This window comes from Empidonax traillii, unplaced genomic scaffold (genome assembly GCF_003031625.1).
Source record: "Empidonax traillii isolate 1590-97213 ecotype Southwest subspecies unplaced genomic scaffold, ASM303162v1 scaffold29:size1973556, whole genome shotgun sequence".
Lineage (NCBI taxonomy): Eukaryota > Metazoa > Chordata > Aves > Passeriformes > Tyrannidae > Empidonax > Empidonax traillii.
The window spans coordinates 188,042-209,722 of NW_020955222.1; the positions used below are offsets into that span (position 1 = coordinate 188,042).

The following is a 21,681-nucleotide window of genomic DNA, read 5'->3' on the forward strand; positions in this document are numbered from 1 at the left end:
CCTGCCCATTGTTTTTGTGTAGTCTTCCAGTAACCACCACGAGGGGGCTCTGACAGCACATTGCTGTGCTGCTGAAATCCTTGTTTCAGGCAAGGATCTATAGCTCTGAGGCCATTACTTAATTCCGCAGTGTATTCCTTTTCAAAATTACAAAACATACTTGGGGTTACAAAAGGCTCCTATGTCACCTTTGTTTAAAATGTGTCTGCTCAAATCATTGGGTTATTTTGGGAACTGTGTAACTCAATTAAGGAATGCCAGTTTAATTAGGTAGACAATCCTAGGGCTAAAAGTGAAAAATTGAGAAGAGAATTATAGTATTTCTCCTGTTTCCATTTGAATAATTTTGGGGTATTTCCCTAAATTTAAGGTTGTTCATGAAAACAGTTCTCCATCTGAGATTGTGTTCACAGTAAGAAAGCTTCCAGTACATGGATACATTCGGAAGTTTTCCTTGGAAGAAAGTTATCTCAGTTTTGACCAAAGACCAGTTTTGAGCTTCACGCAGCAAGATGTCGACGAGGGCAAAGTCCAGTATGTGCAGACAGTTTCTGACCAACTAGAGGACTGTTTTTTTCTGGATGTTACCAACGGTGTCCAAACAGTGAGTGGAATAGAGATCTCTGTAGACATCATCCCCAGAATCATTCCACTGGAAGTACAGAACTTCACAGTAATTGAAGGGGGCTCGAAAGCCCTGGTGGAAGACTATCTAAAAATTTCTAGTAGACATTTTGTTGGACTCAGCTGTGAATTCATTTTAACTGAGCAACCAAAACATGGGTATGTTGAAAACTCTCATGTTCCTGGAATAAAGTTAACAGCATTTACCAGAAAACAGGTAATGCATTTAGATTCTCTTTACTGTAATCAGATTGATTCTTTGTATTGCTGAAAGCTATGGAATTTTGGTGAGATGTATGAGTTTGAGCTTTATTGTGGCCTTGAGTCTAATATCTTTCTGCAGTTTCTAGCTGGTCATTTGGAGCGGGGAGGGAGGGTGCCTTGTGTTGAACCACAGCACTTCCTTGTGTGCTTCTGTGATAATCACTGCAGATTGATGGGCCACTCACACTCAGGCAGAATTGTAGGTACTCTGGAAATGTAAGACAACGTAAGGCTGTGGGTACATTTTGAAAAGACCAGAGGATATGGTGTGTAGATTGAACAAGGAAGAAAGCAGAAAAAAAGTAATTTTTCATAGGTCATGTCTTTGCTCCCAAGCAGCTGGTATATGCATGATATGCTGATTTTCAGTCCTTTAGCTCCAAGAAACAAAATAGGGTTGTAAGTCACCATTTACTAAGGTGAGCATAAATAAAGTCTTAGAATTCATAAAATGCTCATGCAGTAAATACTGAGGGGCATGACTAGACTTGAGTATTTTTCAATGTGGCATTTATTTTCTTCTAGCCTCTTTAGTTTTTCAGCTTGTTGTATTTTTCAGGTGGAACAAGAATTAATCTACTATGTTCATGATGACAGTGAAGAACTGATGGACAGTTTTACCGTGATAGTAAATAACACAGAGTTGTGGAAACAAAGTTTGCCCCAGACTTTATTTGTAACTGTTATGGCAGTAAATGATGAAGCTCCTGTTATAAAAGTTAACAAAATTCTTCAGGTATGTCAGTCAATATTTTGAAGTGTTAAAATTATTACTGTTATTTTTGATGCTATTTAATGCACCTTCATTAACAGAGTATTAAATTTGTCTCTGGTGGGATAGTCAATATAATAAATAGCAGTCCTGGGATTTAGAGAAATTAATGCTAATGAAAGGAAGCAGTACATGGCTAATTTGTTTAGGAAGATTCTAGTCACCATGGAGAACATTTTCTACTGTTCTAATGTAAAGTTTGTCTAGAAGGCTGAGTGAGCGTTCTTTTAATCTTAAAGTTACATGAAGTCTCTTGGACTGACCTAGGGCTTGTGGGAGTGGATGGTTTGTACCTGGACCATTGTTATGTTTTAGTGTTGTTTGCTAGGGTATCTTGAGGGCTGTTAATGAACATGTAACTTAGAAAAGTGCAAAGAGTAGTGATGATGAGAATGCCAACTTCTCACTAGGAAGGCTTTGCACAGCCTTCCTCCCTGTGCCTCTTGCCATTAAGTGTACTAAAGAGTCAGACCTGCTGAGGTACATTGTGCTGCCTGCTCCTGTCTGGATGTCCCAGTGGGATGGGACAATAGAGAATTGACTATATATTGGGTATTTCTTGTACTAAACAGGAATGTTTCCTTCTTTAAAAGTTGTGAATAATACAATGCAGTCCATGCAAATCTAGGGTGCTATAGGTCATCAGAATATTGGTGCAGGCACTAAAGCTATTCCTGTGTGATACTATGAGCTAAAAAAAATGGCATGTTAACTTGTTTCTAATTCTGCCTCCCCCCCAAAAAAATCATGAAGAAAATGTTAAAATTGTTTACTAATGCTACATTTTGCTCTTAACAGCTGATTTTTTAATCTATTGATCTTTGAAAAAAAATCTACAAGTATTACTTCAGTTTGAGCGCACTTTCAGATTGATTAATTAATTTATTTATTTAGGTATAGCATTGTTATTTTTTTGTCTTATGGTAGCACTCAGTGACCAAAAACAATTTATTATGGACACTGTGCCCATGAAGCCCCCATTTCTAATCTGAAATCTGATGAGTAATTATAAATTAAATGACTCAAAAAAGCAGAATAAAAAGGATTTGGGTTAGCTAATGAACCAGTGGTCACAGTAAACCTACCTGGGAGACACCAAGACAGAGAAGATACCTAGGAATAGGTTTGAAAGAAGCTGAAGCAGGGTGTTTTGAGATGATCATAATGCTGTATTATGTATTTAGCCTTTTCACGAGAGAAAAGACATTTTTAAACAGTGATAGTGATGGTATTGGACAGCTTCGCAATGACAGCGGGTAGTCGGTTATAATCTGCCCACAACAGAAGACACCCTGCTTTGTGCAGACACTACTGGGCAGAGAGGCAGACCCCCTTTACAAGCATTTGAGTGGTACAGAGCAAAAACTTTCCTGGTAGAAGTAATTACAGTGGTACTGTGCAGACATCAGCACAGCATGCAGTAATGTTTGTCTAGTCACAGGGAAAAAGGCAATATGTCCAGTCAGACTCCATTCTGGTGCATTACTGGCATTGAACTGTGGCTGTGCAGTGCATGGCAATGCAGTTCATGGATTTTTCTAAAAACGTCTCTAAGTCTGGGCTTCCAAGAACAGTGACAACAGAGCTTCATCTACTAAAGTTGATCCCTTCCACTGGGGAGGCTGTTTGCTTACCCTGAACAAGGCTGCTGCCTTTGTGCCTGTGATTTTGCTAGTCATGCACATGCTGTTGTTGAGAAATAACCTTTGGTTTTGACCAATATGCACACATGTTGTGGATTCACATGCAGTCTAAAGCAAAGCTGTCTGTCAGGTTATATACTGGGATGTTATACAGTTATACACTGAGATGATTCTTCTTCAAATCAAACTTGCACATCTGAGTAGGTGGGAGAAAATGGGTTTTTCTTAGTCCTGCTAAGTACTGAGATGATACAGGCATTCCTGTGTAGGGTGATACTGGCTAGCCCCAAGTTCTAGCCAAGCAGTTTGTGCTCCTCAAGGGCACTGCTAGTGGTGGCTGCTGAGTAATAGACTGTTGCTTTTAAAAATGCAGTAGCTCTTTCATATATTTGTGGAGTTGGAAATGTATAAAACTATAAAATGAGGGACCAGTACTGTGAAAACTAAAGTCCAGGTGAACTGTTTGAGTTGACTGAAGTTCAGCCCCTCAGAAATTTTGCCGGTCACAATATAAAGAGTTAGAAAGCAGCACTACAGTTGTTAGCATCTGATGAGAAATAGCTTCAAGTGAAGAGCTGCATTATATAGCCAGTGATGTTGGTGTGGATATATGGAAGTTAATTTTGGCCTTTGTCATGGGCTTCTGACCAGATGCCGGAAACTGTTGGTCATGTGCACATATGCTGAATGAGTTGAACTCTAGCTCCCCCACTTCAGAGGCATCTATAACATCCCTTCTCCAGACAACCTTGTCTGTTGTTATCAAGGTTGTGAACACCATGGAGTTTGTGTGACAACCAACCAAACATTTTGGGAGTTGGTTTTGTTTTTTCTCTAGGAAGTGAAAGTAAGTGAGGGTTTTAGGTGGGGTTTAGTGGCTTTTTGTTTGTTTGTTTTGATTTGTTTTCTTTTCCTTGAATTTCCTAAGAATTTATGAAGTAATGTATGAGATACGTAAAGTTTTATTGTCCTGAGAGCTTCTGTAACGTATGGTGGTAATCCTTGCATTGCATTTAAAGCCTTTTGATTGGAACAAATTCATGAGTTATATGGTTACTTAGAAACTTATATTATCAGCATTTTAGGTATAATTTCCTAAAATTTCCACCAGTTCTATAAACATTCTTTTTTCTATGTTGGGAATGGGTAAGGGAAATAGGATGTTTTTAAGAAAATTACTATCCTGGCATTACTTGGTGCATTTATGTATGTGTTTAAATATATTTGTAGGTAGCAACACTGTGAGATGACTGTATCCTTCTGTTGCCACAAGGGGGCTATATTTTCCTACAATTAGGTTTAAAAAAACCCCACAACTAATGATTTTTTTTTTTATTGCTTTCTCTAAGTCACTCTCTAAAGTGTTAAAATGGCTATGAATACAGAGTGTCTGGTAGGATATGTGGCATGCAAGGAGAAACTGATGAGCTGAGTGCTGTAAGTAGAACAGAATGAATTATTTCCCATTGGCAGGGTCATGAACCTTTTTTTGGACCGTGGCTGTGGGATATGCTAGCCACATGTAAAACTAGTGTAGTGCTACATCCTGGAAGTTCAGACAGTTTTTCCTGGACATCTTGATCCCAGATATGGAAAATAAGATGCTTGTACATTTTTTGCTGTACTGTCAGTGTTTGCTTCCCTATTGCTCTTTGCAGCTATTATATCTCCTTTCATTCCTCAAGGATCGTATTGCAGGTCATGTTTAGTACTTGAAAAGCATTGTGTGTTAATGTGCTGGAAAAATAGAATTAAATACTGGCATTATAGAAAAAACACTTTTTTCAATATTTAGAAATTATAATTCTTTTTTCCTTTAGTAAGGAAAAAAAATTGAAACTTACTAAGTCATTTGTAGTAACATCCAAGTAATTTCTTATATTTTTGCATATTCTGTATGTGACCTTTTACTTTCTGTGTAGAATAATCTACACAAATGCCACTCACTAAGTCACCCTTTACCATTAGTTATTATTCTGTGTATTCATAGGTGTCATTCTACATCAAAATTTTATATTAGTAATTGCACTGCAGAGAAATATATATTTCATGGGACAAAATAGCTATTTGCAAGCTGGTTGCAAGATATTTTCTATTATAAACTTATTGTTCAAAGTTTTTTTCCTAATTATAAAAAAACCCCATTTAATTTCATTTTATTATCTCTTTTTCCATGACACAATCTCTTATTCTGTGACACAATGTTGCCTGAAATCTTTCCTCTACTGAAGTATGGTGGCAAAACCCCCAGTGGCTTTTCTTCCATGGTTTTTATTAAAAAGTAAAATTAATACTTAGGGAAAAAATCTGTGATTGCTGATTTTTGGTTTTGGCAGAGGTAAAATGACCTTTGTCAAAGGTCATTCTTCAGGTGTTTGGTGTGGTGTTACTACCAGATATTTTTTAAGTGTACTAAGACCTTAGGAAGGGATGATGCAGTGTGTGTTTTGAAGCTCAAGTTGAGATATTTAAAGTCTTAGGATTTTAAGATTGTATCTATGATATAAATTCTGCATGGAAATAATTGATATTGACATACTGAATATTCAAGAATTTAATTTCATATTTAGATAAATATGTATTGTTCTTTGTAAGTAGTTTTGTCGGTAATGCCAAATAAATACAGCAGAGATGAAGAATAAAATGGGCTGTTGTTTATCCTTTCCAAGAAAGGAATTAACCAGTAAGATACAGATGAAACTCAGAAAGCTCTCCTTTCTGCTTGCAAGGAGAATCTTGCAGTTTCTCCATACCTTCAGCTAAAAAACAAAAAAGCAATTCATGCAATCATCATTGCATCATAAAATGTTAAGGGTTGGAAGGGACCTTAAAGACCTTCTAGTCCCACTCCCCCCTGCCATGGCAGGGACACCTCCCAGTAGCTCAGGTTGTGCAAGGCTTTATCCAGCCTGGCCTTGAACACTTCCACGGATGGGGTATCCACAACTTCCCTGGGCAACCTCTTCCAGTATCTCCCCACCCTGACAAGTAAAGAATTTCTTCCTAATATGTAACCTAAATTTCCCCTCTTTCCATTTGTACCCATTACTCCTTGTCCTATCACTGCAGTTCCTGACAAAGAGTTGCTCTCCAGCTTCCCTGTAGGCCCCTTTCAGATACTCGAAGGTGTGGTGAGGTCTCCACACAACGTTCTCTTCCCTAGGCTGAACAGCCCCAAATTCCTCCACCTGTCTTTGCAGGGGAGGTGCTCCAGTCCTCTTACCAACTTTGTGGCCCTCCTCTGGACTTGCATCAACAAATTATTTATTAGAATTAAGTAATGATTTTTATACCATCTTTCTAAAAACTAGTTAGCTATTGGTCTGAAATCATGACCATACTAGGTGCTAAGCAGCTATGAGAGGTGTTGGTTCTTTCATCTCCTACTGAGCTGAACACCTCTGTGGATTGTTTGGTGCACTATGAAGGGTCTTTGGTGTGTGTTGTTAGGAGGAAATAATGCAGCTACAATAAATGTTCAATTTGTATTAAAGTTTTTGCTGTCGCCAGGCTGTTTTTTTAATCTTTTTTGCTAGGGAAAGTAGAGCATATTGAGTGTGTTGCCTGCTGTGAAGTACATGACACTAATATTCATGTGTGTGTGTTGGAAAGTAGCTCCTTGTCTCAGCTATCATAATACAATTTTTGTTATGTTTGTTAGGGTTTGCGTGGTGCCTGACAAATAGAGCACTTGTCCTGCAACTCACTGAAACTTTAACTGGTGCAGGGTGTGTGTGCTTGTACTGTTCCAAGGTCTTGTATTTTGAAAACCATTTGCCAACATTGACTCTTCCAGTCTATGATCAGAGGTTCGGATGGGCAGTCAGGAAACTTACCATAGCTCTAGTGTACCAAATCTTTATTTTAGTCTTTCTTTTTCTTTGAGTTATGTATCATCCATCCCTGTCCCCACTCATTCTGCCTATTTTCTTTTGTATGCATTTTCTTTATTTATTTTTATTATTTTGTTTCTCTAGGTCTGGGTGGGTTCAGTCACAGAAATAACTATTGATGACCTCTGTGCAGAAGACAAGGATTCCTCACCATCAGAACTGGTGTATTCCATTACTCCACCTAGCAATGGGCACTTGGCTCTGAAGTATTCTCCAAACAAGAGCATCCTAAGTTTTACCCAGGCTCATATAATTGAAGGGCATCTGGTATTTGTACACAATGGTATGTGATTTCACAAATATCAGGCCTGCTACCAAAATACTGCCCTTATTCACTATACTTGTGTTTTTAATCCTTTACAGATGCCATTGTAATGTCACAAAGATCTCAGAGAGCATTTATGTGATACATTATCTCACAAACTAAACAGAGAATGGCCTGATGCCTACTTGAATGTGTGCTTACTGGGAAACCTTCGTGTACTTGTGCTTCATTTAATAGCAGCCTTCTTTCTGAAAGCAGTTTTGCAGTAAGGAAATGTTGCCATGCAGCTGTCAGAGATATGAAATCCACGTTTTTGACTATTGTGATTGAAAATCTCCAGAAGCTTTTCTGCCTTGCTACAGTGCAGAGCTGTTCATGGACCAACAATCTCACAGACACCTGCTGTGGTGTGGTGACGGATGATCAAGCTGTGGTTCGTCTGTGCGATGTCAACATCCCTTTCAGGCTGTGAAGGAACTCAGCTTTAAACATTGTCTCTTTGTGCTAGTGGCCAGAGCTAGAGGTTGAGTTTATTGTGCATTTGGAGGAATGTGTGGGGAATAACGAAGTCAGGGCAGCTTCATGCATCCTTGACTGACAGTGCTGGGAAGCCACAAGAATGAACATCCCAACAGGATTCCATCCAGAGAAAGAGGTGGGGATTTTATGTGGTCATAAGTGCTTATTTCCTGCTTCGGCTCTGTCACCACGTTACCTCAGTTGAAGGAAAAAAGTTGTTCTACAGAAGGAAGAAACAATCTTTTTAGGATGAAGATAGATGAGGTACAGCACTCTGTACAGCTCTCTCCAGCCAAGGCAGGCTGGAGTTCCAGTACACCCTTGGCTGCAGCAGTCACTCCGCATCTGTGCTGTGTGTTCATGAGGTTAATGTACTCTGACTTATGATGCACTGTCTGGCAGAATGCATATGTGTTACTGAAGTTGCTTTACAAGCAGTTGCTGGTGAGCTGTAAGAATCCTGCTCAAATAATTTGGTCAGGAAATTAAAAGTCAAGAGCATGAAAAAAGTAAGCCAAGCTGTTTAAATTGTTCCAAGGGAGACTTTGACATATAAAAACCCCTATGGTGGTAGGACAGTGGTAGTCTCAGTGTGAGGAAATCCATTCTGTTCTGTGTTCCTGAAAGGGCACATGCATATCTGTAGTCTTAGGGAGTGAATCTTGACTAATAAAAGTGAAAAGAACAAAAAATTTTGTTTTCAAGTGAGTGAGAATGTGGCTTGTAAAGGAATTTTATAACATAAAATTGCCCAGGTCATGTGTCAGGCCTTGCAGCTGCTCTGTCTCTGCCATCTGCTCAGCCTCATGGCCTCCAGAGCTTGAGAAATGACTCTGGATATTTTGCTTCTTTTCCTTTCTCTATCAGTGATTTTCTTTCCTCTCTCATCTTAAACTGTTGCCAGAAATGTACTTGTTACTCTCATCTTCTTGCTCCCAGCCTTGTCCTGTGGCCTTTCCTTGTGTTTTGCTGTCACTCAGATTTTTATCCCTTTTCTCTGTCCCTTGTCATCAGTATTACAGTGTGCACTAGCGTCTTTGGGTTCTCTTGCAAAGTACGCCATCTACTCTTCCTACTCACTGTAGCCCTTCCAAGGGGAAGAGCAGCATCCACTTGCCTGAGACAGCTCTTCCATACCCTGGCTACTCCTCATGGCACCACACATCTTTTACATCTGTACCTGGCAGTGACTCTCCATTCTTAGTGTCTTTTGTACTGGAGTACTAAAGAAAGAATTTGTTTTTATGCTTTTAAGTTAGACCTCAGAACTTTCCCTTCATCTTTACTCAGCCTCATGCATTACATTATGCTGCTTATTCTGTGCTGTGAGTTGCAAATCTCTCCCTTCTTTCTCATGTTATCACCTTGGATGTTTTGTTTGTTTCTTCCATAATCCCTGATTGCTCTGTCACCCACATAAAAGCAGAACCAGAACGTACCCTTCCTTTTCTGTACTCCTCTTTCAGCATGAGGATTCCTTCTCTTTTCCACCCTTCCTTCACTCCAGAGTACTTGCCTCCCACTTTTTCAGTGTGGGGTCTGCCCACAAATCCTGCCAGTATTTTTCTTAGGGCAGTGTTGGTTCTGAAGTCTTAGGGTCTTTTCAATGCAACTTTTACAACCCTCTTTTTGGTGTCTTTATCACCTCTGATCAGATGTGTCTTTAAAAATTAATTGATAAAATAATTGATAAAGTAATAAGTGCTCCACCCAAGCAGAAGTTCAAGACATAGTTCTGTTCCTGACTGCTGATGACAAAACATCTGTGTCAATTAAGCAGTTGACCTGCATTAGCCAAAAAAGCAAATGAGGCTGTGTAAGCAGGTTTTTTTTCCAATCAAATGCAAATACAAGACTCCTTGATGCCTTTTAAAATAAGCAACTTCTTCATTTGTATCAGGAGAAAACATCAGAGAATAAAAACTGTTAAAATAAAAACTCTACGATGTGATTTTCCAGAGCTGCTTCATTGTCTGGCTGGATATAAGACCATTGTTTAGGGGTGTTGTTAACTATAATCTCAGAACCCACATTTGAGTCTTCTGATATGTTAATTTGTAATTAGGCAAGGTGTTCTGATCTTCACATGCAAGGACCCTCTGGCTTTCAGGATCTATATTATTTCAGCAGTATCTTGTGGCTAAATTGGGCAAAGCAAGTAGAAGAGCACGGTAACCTCTTTGCAACAGTTAATGTTTCAATCTCTCTACCTAATTCAACAATCTGGGAAGCCTCTGCTTGAAGCAGTCATTCAGTACTGAGAGATGTATTTTTGCAGGAATCCGTTCAGACTCCTGGAGGTGTTTTGCTATTGCTTGTGCCAAAGTATGAAAAGGTCCTAAGAATAAAGGAAAAAATGTGCATTTATTATGAGTACATGTAACCTCTGAAATAGTTTAAGCTGTGACAACATACATACTTCAGCAAAGCTGAAGCACAGCAGAGAGGCAAAGGAAACAATCTGAGGGTTGATACAGACCTTTAAACATAAAAGGGGAGAACGTTCCAGTTACTTTCCCCCCCAGTTCCTTATTTGGTAAAATGCGACTGTTTAAGTGCTTTGGACCCTCCTAGAATATAAAAGAAGCTGGAAATCTAGAAGTCATTTTTTCCCCAGGTTTAACTTGGTTTCAGCTCCACTGGGTTAATAAAGAAAGAGAAGAAGGGGCCACTCTTGCTAATTTACATCTGAGGGATGTTGGCCTTCACTTCAGCAGCCAGTAGTTCTTCCTTGGGAAGGTGTTAACTGCATTATCAATTTATTTAATTATAATTAAGATACAAGGGTTCTAATCAAAAGTTGTTGTCAGGATGACTTATAGATATTGTTAAGGAAACTTTCTAGTCTGCCCATTCAGGAGTCACTCTGGCAGTCACACTCACACGACTGAAGACTTTCACTTTCACAGTGGGCATTTCCGGTGCCCCAACAGGTACCCTGCTTGACTCCCTGCACACACCACTCACACAGTCGGATTAGGTTTCCTTACCATTTCAATCACAGGTTTCCTATAGCAGAGTCTCAGGCACCTGGTTCCTTAGTATAATTTAATCATGGTGCAACAACAGAAAAACAGCTCAAGCTGGGAGACTTTGAGGTGGGACCCTGAACAAGGACCCCTGGGCTTTTATACTGCCACAATCTAAGCATAAGGAAGTCTGGGGTTCTCTGCTGCTGCTGTTTCTTTGTGTCCAGCTGGGCCACAGGTCCGTGTGCCCTTTGTTGTTGTGCAAAGGTTGGGCAGTTCATGGCCTCTTGCTTGGAGCCCTCCTGCCACCCAGAGCTCAATCTGTAGCTGCACACTGAGCTACCTGCACCAAATATATTCCTCAACAATATTTCACTGTAGCCAAGGGCAAAAAGTATCCAAAAGTATGCTTTTGTTTTGTGTGACAGAGTAATACAAGAATAAATTTATCATTTTGTTTTCTACAGGAGCAATGTCTGGAGGCTTCAACTTTCAGGTGACAGATGGTTTGAACTTCGCACCTCGACAGATTTTTAGCATCACAGCTCATATGCTGGTCATTAGCCTTGAAGAGAACAAAGGGCTCAGAGTCTTTCCAGGTCAGTTTTTTAGGTTATTATGGTTTTGCCCACTTGAAAATATTGCATAATATAGAGTTTTTGTCAGATACCTAACTGACTAAACTATGGAAAGCTGTACCTGGGAATGTCTATCTGTATGACTTTTAAAAGAAGGGTTATGTTTTCTCAAACAACATACTGCTTTTTTGCTTTATAGTCTTTAACTTTTTGGTAGCTTGAAGTCAATAGAAACTGACAGTGAAATATACAAGCACAGTGTGACAATAGTACTGTCTACCTAAGCTCTGGATATTCCCCATTCAGATTTGTTAAAAAGCTTTACATTATATTCAAATATTTAGAGGTGTCCTGTGTGGTTGTGATACTGATTGGTAAAAGCAGAATGCAGCTTGTGTCTGTGAGATTCTGAATAGCACATGTAAACTCTGCAGATTGCTAATTCACTTTTTTATGGTTTAAGATGAGTTATGGAGAGAATCACTGATGAATCAGAAGGACTGAAAACTTCGGTTCATATTGGTGCATTTATAACTAGTTGGATCAGGAGCTAAGTATTTTTTAAATGAAGTCATACTACTGCAGGAATTGATGTAAAAGGGTCTCACCAGAGGCATTTACTCCTTTGCACTGGCAAGAGTAGTCCCTGACTGAGGCAGTAATCTAACATTAATTACAGGATTAAAGGAGTGATGAGTTAGTTTTCTCTGAGCAATATCTCACATCACACTTTTGTCTGTGCTACCTTTGTTTGTTTCTCTGAATGCGGTCTGTAGAGTCAAAGAGAAATGGAGAATTGGCTGAGTTCTAGAGGTATTAATCCGTACCTTGATTTATTAACTGGATACAGAAGAGGAACACTTTATCTTCTTAAACTTCCCAAATATAAACTGCATAAACAAAGGTTTGCCACAAAAGCCACTTAAACACAGGCAACAAAAATGAGATTGTAGCAGCATGATCTTCTAATTCAGTCAATATAAATGGGATTCACATAAATCCACTTACAGAGCTTATTACCATGCAATATTGGTGTGTAAGGTTGCCTTGGGCCCAGGGATTTACAGGAATTCTATCTTTAAGCCAGTGATAATTGTAAGAAAAGCATGCCAGATACTTCCATAGAAGGCAGAGTCTCTAGACTGTCAATCAGTTCTTCACTTTGCAAAATACAGTATTTCGTTCAGCACTGCAAGCTGTATTCATCTAAGATTACAGTTTTTCCTGAATTTTCTCTTGCTTTAGGTTAGCAAAATTCCTTTTAGGTGTTAAAAAGTTTTTCTAGCTTTTTTACCTGTTCTCTTGATGATATTTTTAAAGGACATTCTGGAGCTGTGTGAGTTTCAGCTGTACTTGGCTGTCATGAAATGAGTAATAAAACAATGATGGTGCCAAATGGTTAATACAAATTAAAACATCAGCCAGCGTCCTGTTATATTTTATAGCACTGCAGAATAAAACTTAATTTTGAGGCAACTTGAGAAATCTTCTCTCTGGGGTGGTAAAAATTGAATTGATTATGAAGAATTTACCATATCTTCTTGACTGGGTGCAAACTATTCTCTCAAGCGTAGTGTTCTGCAATTTTATAAGAGCACGTACTGCTGTCTTTTGTTGTGTTGGGTATACCAGATTTGTTTACATAATTTATAGATTTTTTTTCTGTTTAACAAGAGCTTGTTTTATCAGTCTGCTCAGCAGATTGTCTGTGAGATACATGGGTTTTCTCACGTATGTGCTGGATATCTACAATGTGAGGATTTGCTCTCTTCAGGGAAGCAATTGCTCAAAGAAGGAATGAGCCGAGTTTCTCTCTGAGAAGGAGGGGCAGCCTGACTTTTAGTAATTTAGAAGCAGAGCTGTCTAATCAGTCCATAGATGAGATGATTCATTACTCTATACCAGCGATAGGCAGAATGCTCATGCCAAAGCATTTTCCAAATCTTAAATGTAAAAATGTGTAACAAAATTATTATGTACCAACCTTATGCTGTTGCACTCTACTTGTATGGATTAGTTTGGCTCTTCTCGGCACCACCTGTCCTTATTGTGTGTCTTCCTCCTCTCTGTTCTTCTGAGTTGGGTTATCTTTGTGACCTCTGCTTCTGTATTTGGGAACACACAGGCAATGTTCTTACTTCACTTTCTTTCACCCAGTCTGTTGGGTGGGTGAAGACCAGAGGAGAAGTGCTGTGGGTGCTGGAGTAGGTTCTCAACTCTCAGGACAGAAGTGGGTAAAGGAGAAGGTTATGTTTGGGGGAGGATCCCATTTTACAGGAGAGCATGGTAGACTTCGTTATCTGTGGCCCTAGGCTATATTTCAGCCTGTGCTGTGCAGTGAAGTGAGGTCAGGTCTATGAAGAAGGGTTTTGTGACGGACATCCTTGGCCCTGCACTGTGGTGGTGGTGGTGGTGGTGGTGTGATAGCCTGGTGTGGTTATGAGAAATTAGAGCAGTAACTTCCATCACTGCAGTGTGACCATGTTTTAGAGGTACTCTGTCCTACTCTGAAAAGGCAATGAGGCCTGATTTGCATAAGTAGCAGGTTATTGATAAACAACTGCATTTTCAGATTTACCAGGTCCAATTAACTGCTGCTCTAAGTTGTAAATTTCTGACCACATGTGCTGTATACAGAAGGTCATGCTTACCTCCCTGACTGTCACACAAAAAGGGGAAAAGAAGAGAGAGGATGAGAAGGGAGCCTTCTTGAATTAGATACAGCATGGGAGAATTTTTCTAGACCCGAGGGACAGCTTCACTTTTCAAAATAGTATGGATACAGAGAGACATGGGAAGGTAAAAATGGGAAAACAGACGGAGCCAGAAGATCTTATTTTGTTATAACAACTCTCTTTCAAAGTAGTTGTGATTTGAACCATGGCACAGCTGCAGGTAAACCTGATGTTACTAATGGCTTGCAAAGCATCCCCTTTCCTCTGAATATTGTAGCATATATATGTTATTTTGTGTTAATCCTGTATAAACATTATGGCTTGTTGAAGATGGATTGATAACTCAGACTTCAAGAACATATCCTACCAGTATCTGAAATTATATATTGAAACCTACAAGAGCTTGTTGCTTAAGAAAAAAGAAAATGTGAAAACTGAGGCAGAAGTGGGGATATAGGGAGAATAGGATTATGGGAATCTATTACTCCTCCAAAATTATCATTGAACATGAATTTTAGTTTGCTGACTGTATACTTTAAAAAAGCTTAAAAAAAAGCAAAAAACTCTTTTTTTTTTCCTTTTAGGAAATTACTAGGTGCGGTTTCATCACACCTGTGTCAAAAATTATCATGGTTTGAGTAAATGCCAAATAGCTCAAATAATAGCCAAATAATCTTTTTCATCTTTAAGCCAGAATTTAGTAACCTCAGTTAGGTTAGTGGGGTGCCATGTATCAAAAGGATTTTTTTACCTCTCAATAAATAATGCATTATTTCAGTTCAGGCTGTCATTTCTGTTAAATGATGTTCTTCCTAATTTGTTTAATTCAGTATTGATATTTTAATTTCATTTAATGAAAATAATATTTCATATTGATAAAGCGTGGTTCATGCTTTTGTTAATAATTGGCTTTAGTTTATGTATTCCCTGAAAACTTTGCTGTGTTGAGGCTTCTCCCTGCCAAATCAGCCTATCTTATCTGGCAACTGGGAATACCCAAAACATTGGAGTATGAATTGAGTTCTAGACCTGTAATGTAGGAATAGAGCTTCTTACACATGCTCTGTTCCTTACTTTTAGTTGTTTTTGCAGAAGCTAGTATTTCGTGATTACATGTGCTGAAGAGTAATGCATTTTTTACATTTGTAAAACAAAGATACATCCTACTAATGACCTTTTTGAGTGAAAAAAGAGTTACAACTAGAAGGTAACTAGAAAAAGAGTGAGCCTGCTGATCTTATAAAACATTATTAAAAGGCTAAGTGGAATACCTGGGTGAGAGTGTGAGTTGTGCATACAAAACTTAATATTTTGTAAAATTGGTCTTGTAAATGTGTATTTCCTATAATGTATTTCCTGACATTTTTTTAGGTTCCAGGAAACCTATTTCACAACATGATCTGAAAGCTGTAACCAGTGATGTGACCAATGCAGGAAATAGAAATATAACTTATATGATTGTAACTTTCCCAAAACTTGGAAGGCTGATCAGAGTAAATTCCGATGATACCACTCAGGAAATTCTCAGTTTTACACAGTCCATGGTAAGCATTTACTCTATAATAACTACTTAAGGAGTAGATTGTTACTTCAAAGGGCATCTCAGTTGCTTGTTCTTTGTCTGATCCATTTATATCTGTTAAGTAATCAGGCATATGTGATCCATCAGTGCAATCATCCAGATTTGCTACGTCATTAAATATCTGGCATCTAGTAATGAATGCAAGGGCAGCCTTTGTTCCTCTCTGCTTGGATACTAGCAGAGTCTTGGCAATTCCCACTGTTCTGCTTGTAAAGGATTTGTCAAAAAGAGCTGTTCTGGTGCCATTAACCAGGAGGCAGAGGTTGGAAGCCTTTTGTTTTTGGCAGAAGAGGCAGCCTTTTGCTCCATGAAAAGTCCATACTATGAAAGTATCATATTCATTTTAGCTGTACACAGTCATGGGTGTCCCCAGGAGGACTTTAATTGACTTGATTGGCTGTGATACTAAGTGTTTAAAGTATCTTAACTGTGATACAGGTTCTCATACTGAATGACTAAAACGTGGCAGTTTATGTAACTTCATGGAAACATTCTTCTGCAACAGAAATTACTCATGTCTGTGTGCAGAATCTGAATATGACCGTGTCCTCTGCATTTAGTTATTCTCAGAAAATCAAAGTGAGGGAGACAAAAGGGGGTCAGTCTTCTGACTTTGCTCGTGGAAGAACCTATGTTTACAGATTTTAAATGTGGCTGTTTGATTCAGTGTATGAAGGAATGAGAAAATCTATTGGCCAGAAATTGAAACTTGATTTGTAAAACCTGGAAAAAAGGTTGAAATTTTTATTAGTTATCATCAAACTTTCAAACAACCTGACCAAGGACTGTGGTGAAATGAATCTCCACTTGGACTTTATTAAGCAAGATGAACAAGCAATGGTTCTCATAAAATCATGTACTAATCCCATTATATTATTGGTCCTGTTACAATAGATGCTGAGTTTTGTCTAAAGTTATGAAAGAGATAAACTGTATGATGACGCTGTTCTCTTCTGATCTCAAAGTGTGTGATTTTTATGAGCATTAAATAAACAGTTAAGAATGTTAGACAGAAAATCTTTCAGTTAAGGTTTTGGAGTTTCACTCTTTTTGCCTATGGATATGATCTTTACGTATGTTTACTAGACAGTGCCATGTCAGAACATGACAGTTATTTCTCTGTATAGCTTTAATTTTTACTAATTTATAGCTAAGTTTCCTTTGAACTCTGTAAATCGTGTAAGGATTTGAGCTGTAATAATATGTATGCTTTTCTTGTCTCTGGGAGATATTTCTATTGGCCATTTTAATTTCAAACAAGTAGAGCTAAGTGACTGCTTACAGGTAGAATTACGGTATCCAAACCAGCTTGCTATTTATTCTGGTAGAGAATGAGGTATGAGGGAGAGAAAAGGTATCTAAATAAATTTTCATTCTAGTATGTTGTGCCACATGAAATTAAATATCAGTTTGAAAATTACATTGATGTTACAAACATTGTACGTTATCCATGTAATGGAGACTAAGACATTCAGTTCCTGTTTAGTAATAAGAAGTTTGTAAATCTAATTTGAACTGAAAATATTTTGTGTTAGATTAGTACATTGGGTTTTCATAGACTTCAGTCTGTGTTGAGAAACTTCAGACTTCACTTTATAAAAGTACTACGTTGCTGGCTTATAAAAGTAGTTATCTCTTTTACTGTGGTGCTGAACTCCTCCCTGTGCCCTGTGGTTTGTTGCTTTGTTGCCAGAGGGGGAAAAAAAAAGGACTGAAATCACTATTGCATTTCAAGACATTTTTTCTTGGACAGTTGTTGTTTGGGAATATAAGAAAATTATTTGCACATTAAACACTCTTGAATAACACAATAGTTTTTCAGCATGATATTTTCTTTTTTTTTCTCTACCAGTACTTTCTATAATACCTTAGAACTACTTTCATCTTGCAGCAAGCCAGAATTTCTTCATTGTATTTAGAGTCATTAAAGAGGTACACAGAGAAATCCTCACCAATTCCATGTTGTTCTTAGCTCAGACATTAGAATGGATTTGCAACTGAAAAAAATCAAACTCTAACCTATTAAGATTGATACTAACCACTGTTGAATTTGAAGAATGTATAATGTGCTTGTATTTGTTAAAAAGATTTGCTATCCCCAACTTGAAGTCCTAGAGGTTTTGGAAAGTAACCCTGAATCAGCATATCCTTTTGACATTTGTTTGTTTGTTTGTTTTTCCTCTAATAGCCATTAAGAATAAAATTAGTATAGGGAAGGCGCAAACCTGAAGATGTTCATATAGGATTTTATCACATCAGTCTGAATTTTTTAGAGAAAAACCAGGATGGTTTTTAGGCTGCTGAGAAAGCCAACCTTGAAAGCCCAGTTTCCCTAGTGATCTCAAAAGGGCCATTTGCGGTAATTTCAGGATTATAACACTGTATTCACACCTCAAACTCTAAGCTGCTAAGATGCTTCATCTGTGGTAGCAGCAGGGAGCTTTTTGTTTTCTTTTTTCACACCTTTCAAGCATATGTGATAAAAATGTGTACTAATGAGTCCCGTCAGGCTGTTTGCAGGCTGTGAGGAGCGTGTTACAATAGTAAACTCAGAACCAGCATCATCTCAGACAGACATCTCTCTGGCAGTTACAAACTAACACGTGCAGGCCAGGTCAACAGTTGTCTGGGAATTTACCAAGGATTTAATAGGTATAACTGTCTTATCTCCAGGCTAGTGAATAAATTAGCAAGGAGAGCAAGCAGATGCTGAAACTACTGGATGAGATTCAGTACGTGTTCAAATCTTGCTGGTATTAGGAATTCTATTGCAGTTCCAATGTATTATGGTATTGATCTTAAAATTCGTGCATAGTTCCTGTTGATGAGAAGTAGTTTGGAAATATTGCCTTTTGCTTTGGGGTCTAGAGAGATAAGTGGTTTTATCTTGTGTGTGCATTTGTTTTTCTGAAGATTTACTGCTGCGTCTTGATTACTCATGCTGGACTGATTGGATTGGTGAACGGGGGCTGCATCCAGTTGGCAGCCGGTCACCAGTGGTGTCCCCCAGGGATCAGTGCTGGGCCCAGTCCTGTTTAACATCTTTATCGATGATTTAGATGAGGGGATTGAGTCCATCATTAGCAAATTTGCAGATGACACCAAGTTGGGAGGGAGTGTCAACCTGCTGGAAGGCAGGAGGGCTCTGCAGAGGGACCTGGATAGACTGGAGAGTTGGGCTGATTCCAACAGGATGAGGTTCAACAAGGCCAAGTGCGGGGTCCTGCACTTTGGCCACAACAACCCCCTGCAGCGCTACAGGCTGGGCACAGAGTGGCTGGAGAGCAGCCAGGCAGAAAGGGACCTGGGAGTTTGGATTGACAGGAAGCTGAACATGAGCCAGCAGTGTGCCCAGGTGGCCAAGAAGGCCAATGGCATCCTGGCCTGGATCAGGAACAGTGTGGCCAGCAGGACCAGGGCAGTGATTCTTCCCTTGCGCTCAGAGCTGGTGGGACCACCTCCTTGAGTGCTGTGTTCAGTTCTGGACCCCTCATTGAGGTGCTGGAGCAGGTCCAGAGAAGAGCAACCAGGCTGGTGAAGGAACTTGAGCACAAGTCCTGTGAGGAGAGGCTGAAGGATCTGGGGTTGTTTAATCTGGAGAAGAGGAGGCTCAGGGGAGACCTCATCACTCTCTACAGCTCCCTGAGAGGAGGTTGTAGCCAGGTGGGGGTTGGCCTCTTCTCCCAGTCAATCAGCAATAGGACAAGAGGGCACAGTCTTAAGTTCTGCCAGGGAAGGTTTAGGTTGGATACTGGAAAGAAGTCCTTTACAGAGAGAGTTATCAGGTGTTGGAATGGCCTGCCCAGGGAGGTGGTGGATTCACCGTCCCTGGAGGTTTTTAAGACAAGGCTGGATGTGGCACTGAGTGCCATGATCTAGTAATCCCACTGGAGTTGGATCAAGAGTTGGACTTGATGATCTCAGAGGTCTCTTCCAACCCAGTTAATTCTATGATTCTATGATTCTCTTGTGTACAATGATCTGCCAGGTCAGTGCAGGCAAGTTAGGACAAAACAGGTTTCTTCCTATTTTTTAGGAAACCCTTTTTTTGCTGTGATATGTAAATTTCCCACTAAGTAATTTGATCAGCTCTTTGTTTATACTTGAGAGTGTATTTCAATGGTCATTGCACTTCATTCTGGTTTTCTTAGTCTCTTACTAAGTATCTTTTCCTATTCCCAGGAAATACCTGCATCAGAGTCCTTTCCAGTCCTTCAGCCTTTCATATGCTTTTTCAGGACAATGAATCCAGCCCTGCTAATGTCCTTGTAAAGAAAAACCTTAGACATATGATGCTCTGATTCACTAGAGATACAGTCCAGCTGAGCTTGTGGTCACTGTTACTATTGCTAGTTTGAAATAGGTTTCTCGGTGGTACATCTCTGCTCTTCACATAAGGCTCTTACTCAGCATTCATGCTCAGTAACATTTTACCTACCTTCAGGTAAGCTTATCTAGCAACACAGAGTCCATTTGAAGAAAAAGAGAAGTGCAAGATAATCTCAGTGTAAGTTACGTACAGGCTGGACCAATGGGACAAGGCCAGTGGTATGAGGTTCAGCAAGGCCAAGTGCCAAGTCCAGACCACGGGTCACAACAACCTCAGGCAGCAAAATCTAAGGTTGGGGCAGAGTGGCTGGAAAGTTGCCCAATGGAAAAGGACCTGGGAGTGCTGGTCAACAGCAGCTGAATATGAGCCAGCGGTGTGCCCAGGTGGCCAAGAAGCCTTGGATCAGCAACAGTGTGGCCAGCAGGACCAGGGCAGTGACAGTATCCCTGTATTGAGCACTAGTGAGGCCACACCTCAAATCTTGTGCCCAGTTCTGGGCCACTCACTACAAGAAAGACATTGAGGAGCTGGAGTGTGTCCAGACAAGGGCAACAGAGTTGGGGAAGAGTCTGGATCACAAGTCGTATTAGGAGTGGCTTAGGGAACGGAGAGTGTTTAGTCTGAGAAAAGGAGGCTCAGGGGGGACCTGAAAAGGAGGTTCATGGGGAATCTTATTTTTATCTATAACTACCTGAAAGGAGGATGTAGTCAGGTGAAGATCGGCTTCTTTGCCTAGGTAACAGGTTACAGGGTGAGAGGAAATGTCCTCAGGTTGTGCCAGGGCACATTTAGCTGGAATATTGGGAAATTTTTCTTCATATGAAGGGTGGTGTAACAGTGAACCAGGCCAGGGAAGTGGTTGCATCACCAACCTGGAGATTTTAAAAGATGTGTAGATCTAGCACTTGGGGACATGGTTTAGTAGTGGACCTATCAGTGCTGGGTTAATGGTTGGACTTGATCTTAAAGGTCTTTTCCAACCTAAACAATTCTGTAGTTCCATATATGTTGTGCATTGACTAAGGTACAAAGGCTTCTTCAAACAATGTTCTCAAGGTATTTTTTTCTGTCCTTAACAGTCCTCTGGTTAAAGTAATTTTCCTCTTACACCTATGGCTTTCCTTTACCCAAAATAGGTTGATGAAGGTGTGATCATGTATGAACACTTACATGCTGAGTTAGCTGGCTGGAGTGCAGAAGATTTCTTTACATTTACTGTCTCCTCTCCACCATCAGCTCTGGACCTCCAGGTGTTCCATATTGTCATTTCATATGAAATTGCCAGACATGATCAGAAGAGTCGTCTTCTAGCAAATACAGGTAAAAATGCTGTACTGTTTGGGCTCCACTCCAAATTATTTTGCATCTGTCAGGGTTTCATTGAAGAGCTGAGGAAAACCAAAGGCTCCTTTCTCTTCAGTAAGCAATGAACAGAGCCCTTCTGACACAGAGTGTAGTATGGATAGTAGCTTGGAAAGCCACATCACTACATCTTTAGAAATGAGATTAACTACCTATGTTTGATGATTCCTACTGCTGTAGAGAATATTCTCTATTTTCTATAATT

General features: G+C 39.5%; 1 protein-coding gene across 2 annotated transcripts in view; it reads left to right on the forward strand.

The window, feature by feature from the left end:
• Positions 1-21,681, forward strand: part of LOC114072416 (chondroitin sulfate proteoglycan 4-like) — a 42,820-nt gene that overhangs the window by 13,186 nt on the left and 7,953 nt on the right. For both annotated transcript variants that reach the window (XM_027910323.1, XM_027910317.1), the window contains exons 4-9: positions 371-841; positions 1,448-1,624; positions 7,281-7,479; positions 11,417-11,548; positions 15,574-15,746; positions 21,251-21,434. In XM_027910323.1, the coding sequence (XP_027766124.1) occupies positions 371-841; positions 1,448-1,624; positions 7,281-7,479; positions 11,417-11,548; positions 15,574-15,746; positions 21,251-21,434 (1,336 nt within the window). The remainder of the gene's footprint in view (positions 1-370; positions 842-1,447; positions 1,625-7,280; positions 7,480-11,416; positions 11,549-15,573; positions 15,747-21,250; positions 21,435-21,681) is intronic.